General features: G+C 38.3%; 1 protein-coding gene across 4 annotated transcripts in view; it reads right to left on the bottom strand.

Annotated features, from left to right (window-relative positions):
- Positions 1 to 1,883: 1,883 nt before the first annotated feature.
- Positions 1,884 to 17,503, bottom strand: part of CNTNAP4 (contactin associated protein family member 4) — a 479,082-nt gene continuing 463,462 nt past the window's right edge. For all 4 annotated transcript variants that reach the window (XM_065599352.1, XM_005309700.5, XM_065599353.1 and 1 more), the window contains 3 exons: positions 16,252 to 16,470; positions 15,832 to 15,903; positions 1,884 to 5,192 (listed from right to left, as the gene is read on the bottom strand). In XM_065599352.1, the coding sequence (XP_065455424.1) occupies positions 4,999 to 5,192; positions 15,832 to 15,903; positions 16,252 to 16,470 (485 nt within the window). In that variant the 3' untranslated portion in view covers positions 1,884 to 4,998. The remainder of the gene's footprint in view (positions 5,193 to 15,831; positions 15,904 to 16,251; positions 16,471 to 17,503) is intronic.

Here is a 17,503-nt window from a genome sequence, read left to right as displayed (position 1 = left end):
AAAATGGGGGGGGGGGGAGAGATACAAAATTGTACACTCATGTCTTCTGTAGTGGCTATCACATCAGAATAGTTAGAGGATTCAAATGATAGATTTTAGTGAGCATTGTGGCACACAGATTTTTGTATTCAAATCTGAAAATATAGCCCAACCAGTACTCAGTCTCACATGGGTGCTGCTGGGTGCTTGGTGTCTAACACAACAGCCATTGATTCCTCCATATTCCCCCTGGAATTTAAGGGGATTTGGGGTGGCTGCTTCTTTTCCCTCATGTAGGATTTTAGGGGCTTTCAGTAAAGCCCACTGCCTCACTTAATCTGCAAAACAATCTTCTGAAGGGAAGGCTGGAGATGCAGTTGATTGTTTAATAGAGCTGTGCTTGAAGTAGATAAATATACACAATCCATTGCGTTTCTAATTGCTTGTTTGTCCAAAATATTGCAAGAATGTGGATTATTTCCCACTACATTACACACTGGACTGTCCATCATTTCATTCTTTCCAATCATTGTGTAAAGTATTAGGGCTGGTGTAGACCCTTGGCCTTATATCTGACTAGATGGTACAGGAGACTCACATATAGAAATGGAGCTTTTTCACCTTTAAGCCATGGGTTCATATACTGCCTAGATCAGTAGAGACTGTGGGCCAGACCTCTATCCTTGGTTAGCCCCAATTCAATCTTATTTAAAGCAATGTATTTGCACAAGAATAGCTGAAGGCAGAATTTAATCACAGGTCCAAGAGAATGGACCTAGCAACTTATATGAAATGAGGTCATGGGTTCATTTCAGTTTCCCCAAACTATCACCACAATTAGCACCAGTTGGTTCCTTTCTTTGGCAATTGAAGCAGTGAGATAAAAAACACTAAAAGGGCTGAGAAGTCACACAAGCCCAGATCCTGAAAGGTACTCAGGCACCTAACTCTCTCTCCTTTAGTGTCTAAATACCTTTGAGGCTCTGAGCCATAGTCCCTCCAGAACAGAACTGAGGCAAACAAGCAGGGTTAATTAGCAGATCTTGCACCATAAATACCCCTGTCATATTCTGATGTTGGTTTCTTGTACTGTCAGTTTGCCTTTATACATTTTTATCCTTTTATTTAATACTGATTTCTGCAGTTTTTCTAACTAATAGTGCTCAATCTCATTAAATGATCAGAAGCACCAGGGACTCATGTTTTGTGCTGCAGAATTAGGGCCTGATTAATAAACTTCTGATCACTTCAATTATGTGGCATTTTTGAATGCTCTGAAACTACACTCCAGAGAGTCATGTTTTCGCAACATGAAGTTTTGTGAATTAAATTCTTTTTCTGTTGCAAACAAGAGGACACATTTTCCTGATAATTCAATGTGGCACTGCGTAGCTCTGTACGGTTACAGCTTCAATATGAATGTGTGACCTTCCCGAGTTTTCTCAAGTTAATGCATTTTATTTCCAAAGTCACTTGTTGAGCTGTAATAATTATTTTGTTCATCCTGTGCCACATTCCATAAGTAAATATTAGCATCAGTGTTAATTTTGGGGCTGTATGACATGTTTCTCATTAAATGTTTGTAGCATGCTTTCACTGCATTTAGTATGTTACACAGGCTTGGGCAATGCACTAACAGAAGTGTTTGTTTGAAGATGAATGAAAAACAATTATTATTTTACAATGATTGACTAAATATAGGATGTATAAATGATTGCAGCCCTTATGCAGCCTTAGCCCACACAAAGCATTACAAATTTCCTCAGGTTTCATGCCACTGTTTACTGTCTATACAACTTAAAGAGGAGTGTATTTGCCATGGAAATAGGTCAGTGCATAGTAGACATGCTATACTAGGTCTAGGATGCACAGCAGTTTTATAAATAACCACACGCACCAGTATGTTATATGCACTTCTACTTTTTTTACTGCTTTAAGAAAAAAAAAAAGAAGAGAGAATCAGTATATTGTCCTAACTTTAAACTTTTTTATACAAATTTTTAAAAATATTTTCCTCACTTTCTTTTAAAAATTGTTTTATTAACAGAGCGAGGCAAAAGATTACACATTGGGATAAGAGGGTCAAGGAAGGGACAGCACAATGGTGTACAATGTATCAGTGCACTTTGGTGCCACCATTTTGTTGTACCCATAAAAAGGCAGCAAATAGTTGATAATGTTGTTTCATTGACTCTGAACTTGTATATACCGGACTCCATCTATGAATATATGATCAGTCTTTCTATGGCAGAAAATGGGAATTTATTCCTTCTGAGAGATGCAATTACTGTATGCTACAAATGTGTAGATGTGCATTCAACAACCCCCGCCTGTTTTTTTTTCTTTTCTTCACACAGTAAAATGCCATAAAAGTTCTTAAACATAGTGTGTCATTCACACAGGGATTTTTTTTTCATATTTAATTATTTTGCAAAATGGGTCTTTACTGAGCTATGGCCTTCCTGTTGCCTTTTTTTTTTTAAACACCCATCAATGAATAATGAAAGACTACAATCATTCTCCTGACAGAAAGTGAAAGCAGCTTTTCTTTCCATTTTGACACTCAAAAACAAAGTTAAAACAAACAAATGGAGGAAGAAACAACAGGCAACTGGAATGTTAAATTTGTATATTTCCAACTTGTCCTGGTGTGGATACACTTTGGGTTCCTATTACAATCTGAAAAGTATATGGAAAGTGCCCACAAAGTATAGTGTCTCTTTTATAATTCAATCAAATATTTCTTTGTGGTGGCAGCATCCAACACATTGAGATCCCCAATATCATAAAGAGTTTAGTCCTGTCCCATATGGTCAGTACTGCACCCTTGACTGGTAAAGGTATAGGTAGCTTAAATGGGGTTCTTACATCAAGTGTTTATTTGGAATAGCAGTTGCACATAATGAATACAGGAGAGTGGGACATTCATACCAGCGCTATGGAGGAGGGAAAATATTGGCAGAGTCATTAGTGATAGAGGGATTTGATCCAAAGCCCAGTGAAGGCAATGGAAAGATGCCCATTGAATTCAATACACTTTGGCTCAGGGCTTTAAAGAGGGACAAGGTGCTTCCCTCTTTAGAGAACAGGTTTGGGGCAGGGGGAGAAGAGGGAGAGTTTAAACCAGACTAGATGCAATTGCAATAAAACAATGTTTAATGGTTATGACCCAGGAAATGTAGGAAAAACTCAGCACTGAATAAAGAAGAGGGACAGAAGGAGACTGTGCCCCTAAAGGATGTGTGTTTGAAAAGGCTTCCAGTGTCAACAAAAAGGGGAGAAATGTACTCCTAGACATGAAGCGGAGCTGTAAAGAAGACAGTAGAAAAGGGATTGTGAGACTCCAGTGAGGAGTTAATAAAAGTGAGGAAGGAAAACAAACCTAAAGGAACATATTTTCAAAGAGACCTCAACTCACCCTCTAAATTTACACCCATAATTTCTGTAAAGCAATTTTACACATGCACATTTTTGGCCAACTGCCTCAAACTTTTGTGCTCAGATAATGTGTTTGGACATCTAGGGTGGGATTTTCAAAAGTGTTCAGAGTTGAGCTAACCCTAGAGTCCCATTGACTCAGTGGGTGCTACCATTGGTTTCAATGAAAGCAGAGTTAGGTCAGCACTGAGTAATTTCTAAAATCCCAACCCTATCTTTTCAGACAGAAATGATATTTGCATTCTTAAATCCAGGTTTTAGACACACAACGCTTAGTAACTCCAGAAAAGCTCATGTCCCAGAATGGCTCAGGCTTAGAGGCCAGACTTTTGAAAATTTGTCCTAATTATTCTATATGTTTGGCTTTGAAGGGAAGTTATTATAATTTACTGTAATATCTCACTGAGGTATTATTAGGTATTATTATGGAGTGCAGTGCAAGAGAATTAGAGCATCAGGAAGTGTGCTATTTTTAAAATGTCTTATCTTACCAGGATCAAAAAGAGAAACTGATTTCCTTTATTTTATACAAATTAACCTCGGGACTTGGAAGATCATATATCTGCTGCTTTCAGAGAGCACACCTTTTGTAGTGAAGGGAGACAATTACATTTAGGCTGCATTGATAAATTTCCAAAATTTACCAGCCCTGGTACTCTATTTGTCCACCTTCTGCTGTTATTATTAATGATAATCAGTAAGTGAATGATATTTTACTCATCTTTACAAATAAGCAGCACTCAGAGGGTGCTGGATTATACAAATAATGTGGTAACTTGCTGCAATCCACTGCCAAACACGTGATGAAAGAGCTTGTATAATTTAGTGGCACACTTTGTGCACACTTCAGCCTGCACCCTGATAGAACTGCAAACTTCAAAATTAAATTCAGTAGCTAAAGATTATCAGTGTGTCCAATTGAATAAAAAGGGCCAAATGGATCCAATTACCCCATTCTCCATAGCCAGGTTAGAAACTGATCTGTTAATGTCATCATTGGTCATTTCACATGGAAAAATAAGTAAGGGTTTTGTTTAGTTTTGGGTATCTGGGTTGATGGCTCACGAGTAGAAGTTGACACTGGCCAACAGTGGTGGAAAAGGGATTCAATATCAGGAAGCCACTGGGGATCACTATAAAGCAACATAGCAGAGTTTCTCAAGTAAACGTTACAGTTCAACTTTGACCTTGAACAAAATGCCTGAATCACAGATTTTAAAGAGATGGATGGGGGGCAATAGCTTAACAATTCTCCCACTTAAAAACCATATTCAGCATTCACGTTAAAATTCATTTGTAGAAGGTCACATCAGAACAGTCGGAAACTACCAACAATGAAATTGGTTACAATATCTATTTCACTGTTACATAAAATGCATTTACGGTATAATAGCTAAGGAATTCATGTAATTTAAAGAGGCCTCCTATAGCAATCACTGAGACTGAACATATGCAGTATAATAGGTCTCAAATCCATTGCATTTACTTTGAGTGCAAGAGCTTTTTTGTCCATTGAGAGCCCCTGGCTTAGCAAGAAAGTCAGACTGTCATTATTATATTAAATTAAATCATAAATGCCAATCAGAAGAAGTATTCCTTTTGATTTTCGTTGACTGTATTTTGCATGCTGAGCTCACATTTCAGGGCAGTCTCGGCACTGTCCTCATTTTCTGATCCTTTTGCCTCATTTTTTTTATATACGCTTTTTTTTTTATAAATGCGTACAGCTATGGCAGTGATGCAAAGCAGGATGAATATCACAACTGCTATCACACCTAGGGAGGAGAGAGGAGGAGAGAAAATTGATCAGATATACTAGACAAATAATAAGTGAGGTTCATAGGCCAGGTTCAACCAGTGTGTGCTGTAGAACCAATGTGGTGGGACCCCCAAGAGGGGAAATGGAAGTATGACAACAATCCCCCTGAAACTCCCAATGAAACTAGAACTTCAGAGCAAACTGGTGCAGCCCACAAATGAACAGGCCTGGCCAGAAAATGCAAGGAGTGAGGAGCATTCAGAAGAAGTGCTAATTCAATACCTCCCCTGGACATCCTTTTATTGAGTCTAGCCAGAGTTTAACACTTCCCATCCCCAGATATGATGGTGCCAGTTCCAATACCTACACTCCCTCTTAGAAGAAAATTCCCATTCATATGCAGTTTCCTTTGGAAGCACAAGTTGGGGTGGGCAGGTGTTCACAGCCCTAACTTATGTCCCCTACTCTGAATCAAGCCCTACATATATACTGTATCATTACAGTCTACTATTAGATGTTTGTCATAATATTCAAGACATGCTTGATTGAAAAAGACCACATGTTCTTTGGGCCCCTAAGTGAAAAAAATGTGGGGTTCTTTTCCTTCCTATAATCAGGATTGTGTCATTGTGTGTGATGGGTGAGGTGTGCGCATGCCTGTTTCCTGAATGAACAGGAACACTTGTGGCTCCATGGATAGCATTGGCTTTGCTACTTCTTCAGATGTTTTTGATTTAGTCTTGCCACACAATACCAGCACCACACCAATCATCACAACAATAACACAGTAGTCCAGAGCCTGCTGAATGGAGGAAAAATAAAGGGTGAGAGAAATATTTTTGAACACTTATAATTTGGGGAAGCACTCAGATACCATGGTGATGGTCACCATATAGGAGACTAAATAGATTGGGCAGAAAGGATTAAAGCTGCCAGTACTGAAGATTTATAGTACAGTTCCTGTAACAGGGTAGGGCAAGAAAGAGAGAAATGCTTACAGTTCCATATCAACCACATAGCGTAAATGACAGGTTTCAGAGTAACAGCCGTGTTAGTCTGTATCCGCAAAAAGAAGAACAGGAGTACTTGTGGCACCTTAGAGACTAACAAATTTATTAGAGCATAAGCTTTCGTGGACTACAGCCCACTTCTTCGGATGCATATAGAATGGAACATATATTGAGGAGATATATATACACACATACAGAGAGCATAAACAGGTGGGAGTTGTCTTACCAACTCTGAGAGGCCAATTAAAAAAACTTTTGAAGTGATAATCAAGCTAGCCGAGTACAGACAGTTTGATAATAAGTGTGAGAGTACTTACAAGGGGAGATAGTCAATGTCTGTAATGGCTCAGCCATTCCCAGTCCTTATTCAAACCGGAGTTGATTGTGTCTAGTTTGCATATCAATTCTAGCTCACCAGTCTCTCTTTGGAGTCTGTTTTTGAAGTTTTTCTGTTGTAATATAGCCACCCGCAGGTCTGTCACTGAATGACCAGACAGGTTAAAGTGTTCTCCCACTGGTTTTTGAGTATTTTGATTCCTGATGTCAGATTTGTGTCCATTAATTCTTTTGCGTAGAGACTGTCCGGTTTGGCCAATGTACATGGCAGAGGGGCATTGCTGGCACATGATGGCATATATCACATTGGTAGATGTGCAGGTGAACGAGCCCCTGATGGTATGGCTGATGTGATTAGGCCCTATGATGATGTCACTTGAATAGATATGTGGACAGAGTTGGCGTCGGGGTTTGTTACAAGGATAGGTTCCTGGGTTAGTGGTTTTGTTCAGTGATGTGTGGTTGCTGGTGAGTATTTGCTTTAGGTTGGGGGGTTGTCTGTAAGCGAGGACAGGTCTGTCTCCCAAGATCTGTGAGAGTAAAGGATCATCTTTCAGGATAGGTTGTAGATCTCTGATGATGCGCTGGAGAGGTTTTAGTTGGGGGCTGAAGGTGACAGCTAGTGGTGTTCTGTTATTTTCTTTGTTGGGCCTGTCTTGTAGGAGGTGACTTCTGGGTACTCGTCTGGCTCTGTCAATCTGTTTTTTCACTTCAGCAGGTGGGTATTGTAGTTTTAAGAATGCTTGATAGAGATCTTGTAGGTGCTTGTCTCTATCCGAGGGATTGGAGCAAATGCGGTTATATCTTAGAGCTTGGCTGTAGACAATGGATCGTGTGGTGTGTCCTGGATGGAAGCTGGAGGCATGTAGGTAAGTGTAGCGGTCAGTAGGTTTCCGGTATAGGGTGGTATTGATGTGACCATCGCTTATTAGCACAGTAGTGTCCAGGAAATGGACCGCTTGTGTGGATTGATCTAGGCTGAGGTTGATGGTGGGATGGAAATTATTGAAATCATGGTGAAATTCCTCAAGGGCTTCTTTTCCATGGGTCCAGATGAATAAATTGGAATATGACCAGGAGGCTGCTAGACAGCTCTCTAACACCACATTCTACAGGCCATTATCCTCTGATCCCACTGAGGATTACCTAAAGAAACTACACCATCTGCTAAAAAAACTCCCTGACAAAGCACAGGAACAAATCCGTACAGACACATGCCTAGAACCCCGACCAGGGGTATTCTATTTGCTACCCAAGATCCATAAACCTGGATATCCTGGACGCCCCATCATCTCAGGCATTGGCACCCTAACATCAGGCTTGTCTGGTTATGTAGACTCTGTCCTCAGACCCTACGCTACCAGCACTCCCAGCTATCTTCGAGATACCACTGACTTCCTGAGGAAACTACAATCCATCGGTGATCTTCCAGAAAACACCATCCTGGCCACTATGGACGTAGAAGCCCTCTACACCAATATTCCACACAAAGATGGACTACAAGCTATCAGGAACAGTATCCCTGATAATGTCACAGCTAACCTGGTGGCTGAACTTTGTGATTTTGTCCTCACCCACAACTATTTCACATTTGGGGACAATATATACCTTCAAGTCAGCGGCACTGCTATGGGTACCCGCATGGCCCCACAATATGCCAACATTTTTATGGCTGACTTAGAACAACGCTTCCTTACCTCTCGTCCCCTAACGCCCCTACTCTACTTGCGCTACATTGATGACATCTTCATCATCTGGACCCATGGAAAAGAAGCCCTTGAGGAATTTCACCATGATTTCAATAATTTCCATCCCACCATCAACCTCAGCCTAGATCAATCCACACAAGCGGTCCATTTCCTGGACACTACTGTGCTAATAAGCGATGGTCACATCAATACCACCCTATACCGGAAACCTACTGACCGCTACACTTACCTACATGCCTCCAGCTTCCATCCAGGACACACCACACGATCCATTGTCTACAGCCAAGCTCTAAGATATAACCGCATTTGCTCCAATCCCTCGGATAGAGACAAGCACCTACAAGATCTCTATCAAGCATTCTTAAAACTACAATACCCACCTGCTGAAGTGAAAAAACAGATTGACAGAGCCAGACGAGTACCCAGAAGTCACCTCCTACAAGACAGGCCCAACAAAGAAAATAACAGAACACCACTAGCTGTCACCTTCAGCCCCCAACTAAAACCTCTCCAGCGCATCATCAGAGATCTACAACCTATCCTGAAAGATGATCCTTTACTCTCACAGATCTTGGGAGACAGACCTGTCCTCGCTTACAGACAACCCCCCAACCTAAAGCAAATACTCACCAGCAACCACACATCACTGAACAAAACCACTAACCCAGGAACCTATCCTTGTAACAAACCCCGACGCCAACTCTGTCCACATATCTATTCAAGTGACATCATCATAGGGCCTAATCACATCAGCCATACCATCAGGGGCTCGTTCACCTGCACATCTACCAATGTGATATATGCCATCATGTGCCAGCAATGCCCCTCTGCCATGTACATTGGCCAAACCGGACAGTCTCTACGCAAAAGAATTAATGGACACAAATCTGACATCAGGAATCAAAATACTCAAAAACCAGTGGGAGAACACTTTAACCTGTCTGGTCATTCAGTGACAGACCTGCGGGTGGCTATATTACAACAGAAAAACTTCAAAAACAGACTCCAAAGAGAGACTGGTGAGCTAGAATTGATATGCAAACTAGACACAATCAACTCCGGTTTGAATAAGGACTGGGAATGGCTGAGCCATTACAGACATTGACTATCTCCCCTTGTAAGTACTCTCACACTTATTATCAAACTGTCTGTACTCGGCTAGCTTGATTATCACTTCAAAAGTTTTTTTAATTGGCCTCTCAGAGTTGGTAAGACAACTCCCACCTGTTTATGCTCTCTGTATGTGTGTATATATATCTCCTCAATATATGTTCCATTCTATATGCATCCGAAGAAGTGGGCTGTAGTCCACGAAAGCTTATGCTCTAATAAATTTGTTAGTCTCTAAGGTGCCACAAGTACTCCTGTTCTTCTTATAGCGTAAATGAAAACAATGCATCCGTTCTAAAATAAAAGCAATGATTTGGCCATTTGTCATCATCTCATAAAAATCTACCATCTCCAAAATGCTTCATTTTACATTAAGTTACAAGGACCTTATTGTGAATTTTTTCTCTATATACAGAAATCTCACTGATGTTTTGAGTGCAGACTGACTGCATGATCTGGCCTTTATTAAGATACACCAGGATGTACACTGTTTTGTTTTACTGTAACAGCACATACATACTCTGAGGGCTTATCTATGCACAATTTTCTAAAGCAATAGAGTTAAGGTGGTACAATCCCTTATGTGTTAATACAATTATACCTGTAGAAAGATGCTTATATTAGTATTAGGGGTTTAACTGATATAAATAAAGCAGTATAAAACTGCGTGCACTCTAGAGCTGTGTGAATTATTGATTTTTTGGTTTTTTGGCACTTAGAATAAAACAGTTTCAAGTCAGCCCAAGAACTAATTTATTTAAATGTCAGCAAATTGAAACATTGAAAAAAATAATTTGTGTCAAATTAAACATTTTGATTTGAAACTAAATGTTTCATTTTGATTTTTGAGTGTACTTTTCTTCTTAAATTAAAATAAATCAAAGGTAATTTCAAAACAAAAAGTCATTTTGATTGAAAAATCACAATATTTTGTTTTGAAAATGTTTAAATGAAACATTTCAATCTTTTTTTGAATTGTTGTAGTAGTTTTCTTAAACCAAAATAATTTGCCAAAATCAACACAAATTTGTGAGTCAACCCAAATCTGTATTTTTCACCAAGGAAGAGTTTTGGTTGAAAAATGTCACACACGTGTAGTGTACACCACTCTTAATGTGTTCAATAGCAATAACCAGAGAGGTTTACATTAAAAATAGTGGGAACCTCGGTGTCTCTTGCAGTTCAAAAACAATTATGGTTTTAATGCAATTAAAAACATAACCCTCTAAAATGTATCTAGCACATAAATTAAGCATCTTTCCTACATAATAAGTAATTATGACAGATTTAGACACATGGGAAAACCCAGTATCAGGAACCAAGTGTAAAATCTTGACCACATATAAGTCCATGACAAATTCCCAAAGAGGACTTCAATAGGACAGAATCTCACCCCCAAAAGTTAGGATGTTTTTAGGTACTAATTTTTTGTTTGTATATTTGTTTTTCATTATGGCTGAATATACAGTAAATGTACAATGGGCATTTAAGACTTGCAGGTGCCTAAAGCTTGCTGGTGTTCTCAGCCATTGCTCAGTTAATAGTCTGAGCTGAGGTGCTTACTCTACAGTTGTTTTCTATTTATGAAAATGAAAACAAGAAATAGGAGGCAAAATTGTATCAAAGTTGCAACCTAAAATTAGAAAGTTAAACATTAAAGGTCCAACATATACGGTGGCACAAACAATCAGGGTCTTTGACCTTTGAGTGACGTAAAATATGGAAGAAATAATTGTGTGTGCAAGAGTACTATGTTTCCCCTTCCTTTATCTGCCTAACCCAGTACAGATCCCAACTCTCTTCTACTGACCAATCATGTTTAGAAGGAGAATGACCCACGCCCTGGTGCTTTCCAGGGCACCCTTAGAGATCCTATACTTAGGGAAGTGGGTGCAAATCAAGCACCAGCCAGCTTGCATTTGACTATCCCAGACATGCTACTCACACTTGCTTTGTATCTGTGGGATGCTGTTGATGCTTGCACTCCATGGGACTGAATTTCCATTACCTTGCACCTCGAGTTGTCATTTACATTGATACACAGTGAGTACAAAGTGGGTGTGTTACCATTCTGATTTGGTAGCAATTAACATTCACGTTGTACAAATATAAATGACTAAACAAGATGTAAGTAGTGGAGAATTAGGCCCAAGACTAGGAAACATCAACATCCAGTGAGTTGTACAGCAGTCACTAGGCTGTATAACTGATATTACTGGAGATGATGTGTCAGATGAGAAGAACCCAATTTGATTTTTCAGAAGCCGAAATGAGTTTGCAGTGTTGACAGTAAGAAAAAAAAATCATTTTATTTGTAAACTGAGAACATTTGATTTGGAAACCATTGAGTGACAGACAAACACAAAACCTTAAAATTGCATGTTTAATGTTACTTATCAGAGTAGAACACCTTAAACTGTGTTAAAATTGCAGTGTTTTTAGGTTCATTAACATCTTCCTTTCTTCCCTTGCTACAACTGTAGGCTTGAGATTTCAGACTATGGTATTTTTTCCCCACCCTAACACCTTTAGTGTGTGCAGCAAAGGGTTTCTGTGGAGAGCTAAGTAACTGATTTTAAAAATCAAATGGATGTTTGTTTGTGTTTAAGTTTTAGGTGAGTTAACAATTACAGATCTTTCACAGCAGGTATCCTATTTCTGCTTAGGCCAAATTCCTTGCAATCTGCAGTACCAGTCTTCTAGAGAAAAGTGGTATCAGGATCAGACAAACTGTAGAAAGAATAGAAGGAGCATGTCCTGATGCAAAGTCACCTTAAGTCAACAGAATGCCTTTGAGCAAATGGTTTGGAGATTCTGAGTATAGGGCCCAATCAGAGTGGATGGATTATAGAGTGCAGACTAGATAGACTTACATATTCACAATCCAGTTATTGTGCTGTGAAGAACTACACTATGATTATCTAAATATCTTCACTCTGATTGGCAGAATATTAGAATAGCATATTATTACTGACATGCATCCGACAAAGTGGGCATTCACCCACGAAAGCTTATGCTCCAATACATCTGTTAGTCTTAAAGGTGCCACAGGACTCTCTGTTGCTTATTATTGAGAAAATTACAAACACTAGATAAACCAGACACCCAGAACCAATCAGAACTGAAGGAATGGCATAACTTGAAAAATCTGATTGGCTGAGACAATTCCATTTCAGTATAATAATAATCACAAATTTGTATTCACTAGAATGAACAATTAAACTGTGTGCATAAGACTCCTCAAATGCCTCGATACCACGGTGATTGGCACCTTATAATTGCCCCCACCCCCATTAGTTTGTCTACAAATTAACCTAGGAAAGGTGCTTAATTCAGAAACACGTTTGTTTGGGGTGACACTTTGGTTTGCTGGAGGGGCCCTTTGGTAGGGAGGGTTCTCAGTCCCTTTTTGTCTGAATTAACCATTCCTTGCAAGGCTGAGCCCATAAGTAGCATTTTTTTCTCAAATCAATGTTACTCAGTGACACAAAAATAACTGAAATCCCCATTGACAGAAATGGTCTGTGGGTGGAATTCATCCATGGCACAAAGGAACAACGCCAGTTTTTTAATCATGACTTTATCGTACCATAGGGTCCTGCATGAGGCTATACAAATATATCTGCATACTTCTCACTTCCCACAAAAAAGGGGAATGAAGGTTGGTGATGGAGTGGGCCACAGACGACCCAGGTGAGGGGGTTATGGAATTCACTTTTACATTAACCTAGTGGCCGCTCTGGCTAGAGTGGTGGCCCTATAGCCTTGAATAGCAGTCATAGAGGGTCTGTGCTGCAATCTCACATTCCAGCCCTGGGTTAAATGTTGGATTTCACCCCATCAGCCCACTCATCTTCACACCCATAGGCCATTATTTTTCAAACTTTGTGGGAGTGAAGCTAATTTTCTCCTATGAGAAGACATAATAGTTTGGTACTGAATAGTCTTCCTGATTTACAAGGAAATTTTGACAAATGAATGACTAAATACCAGAACAGAGGATAGTTCTAAGACCCTCTCAAGTTTGTGACAAATATACATATAACATGCTATGTACAATATAAATCTAATTAAGGTTGACAGTACCAATTTAAGTTAAGGGTGAAAAACATTACAGGGATGTTGCAGTTATTCCCCAAACAGGCATTATAAACCTAGGAAATTCAAAGTTAAGGATTAATTTAAAAGAAATTCAAAAATGTTAAGACATGGAAATGCACAATTAAGAAACCCAAACAATTAAGAAACCCTTAACTCTGCTCAGTAGTGACACTGTGAGAAAAAATGTGGGGAAAAAAGATGTTATCTATAAACATCGATTTGATTTAATCTGGGACTGCAAACACTATGAGACCTTAACCATAATCCTTTGGTTACTGCATGTCATTATTACAAGGCAGAGTCAAGGTTGATGAAGTGACTGAACTGTGCATGTCCATGCTATACAAAGTGTTTGGTAAAATATGGAAAACAAACTGTAAAAGAAAGAAATATTTTTTTGGCTAGCTGAGGCCTGGTCCAAACCCCAGTTAAATCAATGAGTCTTTCTATTAATCTTAAAAGTAGTTGGATCAGGTCCTAAAGCCATAAGCAGAAGTATCTATTTTATTTTCTATCATTTTTGGTTGAGAAGTCCTCAGAGCTGATTACTAGTCATTGAACCTGGTACCAATAATACTAACCTCATACTTTTCTTTTCATACCTTTACCATATATAAAATTATCCATTCATTTCAGGACACTACATATAATTTCAGGACATTTCTAATACAATTCTAATGTCATTTCAAGACATTTCTTGGCTCTCCCAAACATTAGTAACAAAAGTAAAAGCACTGTCAACCTGCTGTAGTCAACATTGTTAACCGAAAATCTTCCAGAATTTGCCCTAAAACTGCAGACTTTAGCACTACCATTTAAGCAGGCAACCTTTGATCAACTGTTGTTTTAAGGAAGACACTTGTATCAACAATACGTCATTAATAATCTGCCATATTGGATAGAGGATGCCATCATTTCAGTTGTTCTATATGTGACTGCATATTCTGTAGTTATAAATCCCTTATACTTGGTGGGAAGATTTGGTACTTTTATTCCACTAATTTTTTTACTTTGTATGTTCAGGCTCTTAAGGCCCTTGCAAAAGAAACATATTCAGAATTTAACCAGAGAAGACAAATGATGGACTCTCTTTTTTCAGTACAAGTCACTAATTGAAATTGAATCACTGAATGACATAGCAGAAAAACCATTTTCAGGACCAAAGAGAAGTTCTGTCATCTCTCCTCTTCCAAAGAAAAAAAAATACCATCAGAAAACTCTCACAGGGTAGCTATTTAAAGAAATGTCACTGTCATATATTTGTTCCAGCACCATTTGTGGAAACTGAAATTCTACTGAGAGTTTTTTGTCCCCAGACTCACATTATCAGACTTGCTTGACTTCTCTGAAGTTTATCCTTCTGAAGAGAGAAAATTGTTAGGCTTTCTAGCAGCTCAGTTCAAAAGTTTGAGAAGTCTGCAAGAGCCATGATCAAAACCTGGATTTGCTGACTCCAAATCCATAGTACTCAATTTCAAGGTTTTCTATTGACAATATAATGTACACCTTGAACAAAATAAAATGAGACTTACACAAGATAAGTGCAATTTTATTTCATTTTGAGTGATTAAATTGTGTATGATTCTCCCACTGCAGAACCTTTAATAAAAACAGAATTTCTTAAAAAGTGCTTAAAAAAGAACTAAATGTGATTTTCCTGAAAAAGCAATTAGGTAGATCAGCAGAAATTGTAAAGAGAATCAAGAAAAACAATTCTCTGATCAACATTAACTATATTTTTAACATCTTAATGTGGATTTTATTTTCCAACTTTTTTGAAACACTGAAAATCAGTGCAAATGGAGCTCAATCCATGAGTATATTGCACTGAATGACAAACCAAAATGAAACCTGCCTTGGGGTACAACAGGCATTCAAGCCATGCAAATTCCCCATTTTCTCAAGCATAAAGGCAAGGCAAAAGCTGTGCTGCTGAGATCTATTTAACAAAGGGCTTCCTCACTTTGAACATGCTCCATTGGCAAAAGTGAATTATTGTAAAAGCCAAAAAGCCATAAAAATGCTCTTTCCTTGAAAATATGCTGTATGCCCTAAGGTATCCAAGTAGGTATCCATATCATAGATACTTGCATTAAGCAGCTTAGTAAACTGTTCTTAAAATGCTGTGCATCAATAGAGTATTCAAATATTTATATAAACTGTCACTATATAAGCTAATATAATAAGTAGACAAGAGTTAATGATATTTTAAAACATCATTTTGACTTTTTCACTCAGCTCCTAACACTTTGTAATAAAATGGAGCTTCTTTTAATTTGACACTGTTTTACTTGTGCACCCAAAAGTTCCACTGACTTCACTTTAGCATTGAAAGATTCAAAGTTAATTTAAAAAATGGTTCTAGTGAAGCTTTTATAGTCCCTATTACCTCCAATGATTGCAGAGTCACTTCGGATTGCATTAGCTAAGGGCTCTCCCTCATCTATTGGTCCAGAATGATCTGCAACAGAAAAAAAAGGAAATTGACAGACAAGTAGAAAGAAGGATTCTCAAGATACTTATATATGGTTATGGTTCACACACAGTATGGAACTATGAAGTTAGTGTGGGTCTACATGGTTCTAAAGATCAATGTTGTAAATCACACTATGTGGAGGTGAACAGGAAAGTAAAAACATTAAGAGGAAATGACAGAGGCTAGAAAAATGGAAGAGAAGAACAAACAGAACAGAGCACATTTTCAATCTACCCCTGTCATGTATACCCACATTAAAAGATGGTAACGAATGAAGTTCTGAGAACTCTTCTTGTGTTTTAGAGGGTAAAACAAGTTTTAGCCATATGCTACCTGCAAATGAATGGGTTGTTTCACTTGATGTTGAGTCAGCTCCAGTTGAAGTACCGCAGTTAGATTCAGTGAAGCGTCCCTTTACAGTGACTGGTGCTGAGCTGGTATGATGCAATGCAGCCTTCAAAGGAGCAAAGTGGTTGAACTGCACTGAAGAGAGACATCCAATAAACCCCAGAGAGTTTGCCTTCATTGTGTCCTGATCTATATCATTACTTTCTGTCAATCAAAAGAAAAAGAACACAATCATAGTACAAATGTACAAAACAAAGTGAAAGAAGAATAATTAAATAATGAACCTGAATTCCTCTGACTATATTTATGCTACAGCAACAGATGTAGATTTGCTGAATTCCTTTCTTGTCTGTCTTTAATGAAAAAACTGCGAGATATATTCAACTTTTTTTTTTTAAATGGATGACAGTTGCTAGTCTGCTGAGGGACATGCAGTTAACTCATTATAGTAAGTTGCAAAGCAAAAAGATTCAAATGCAACTAAAATATTTAAATTAAAATGTATCCCTCTTTCATTCTGCAAAGAAATAAAGTACATTCATGAAAAATACATATTATACTATGCTCTTACTCATAAATATGTACATTATGGAATCATATTATTTTTACAGATTCACTACTCCTTTCCATCATCAGCATATCTGTCAAACAAAAAACATCTGCAGACCTCAGATACTGGGAACTCATACAGATGCCTTGCTTGTGAAATGTTAAAAATGAATATTGGTCCAATCTAGTGTACCTGTTAAACATGATACCTTTCCTGCTTCACTAAAGGGAAAAAAAACCCTACTAACTGTCTCTTGGGTTACCTTCATAAAAAGTATTGCCCGTTCAAAGCCTTTTGTCTACTCACTACCCAGCATTCCACTCTGGAATGTGGATAGAACTCACCTGTGCTGGCAAATTTAATTTAAAAAACAAATTCTGGGTAACACATAATATTAAATGCCCCAAAGATATGCTTACAGAAGATAAGTTTCTGAGCTCTGTCCAAGTTAAATCATGCAGTCACAGCCTCTACATTACCAAATATTACAAAGTTGATAGAATGTATGCTCAGTCTAAGCACAGAAATTAGCTCATAACCTTGACAGTGCTGGAAGTTGTTACCATTATATCAGTAAATACCCGTACATTAGTTTGTTGCTATGTGATGAATGGGATGAACAACTCAGTCTTACCATGTGAAATGAAAACCTGGATAGGATGTGGCAAAATATAAAACTTAACACCT

The sequence above is a fragment of the Chrysemys picta genome, chromosome 6, assembly GCF_011386835.1.
Source record: "Chrysemys picta bellii isolate R12L10 chromosome 6, ASM1138683v2, whole genome shotgun sequence".
In the NCBI taxonomy this organism is placed as follows: domain Eukaryota; kingdom Metazoa; phylum Chordata; order Testudines; family Emydidae; genus Chrysemys; species Chrysemys picta.
The sequence above is the reverse complement of the archived record's forward strand: the minus strand, read 5'-3'. Positions and strand labels throughout refer to the sequence as shown.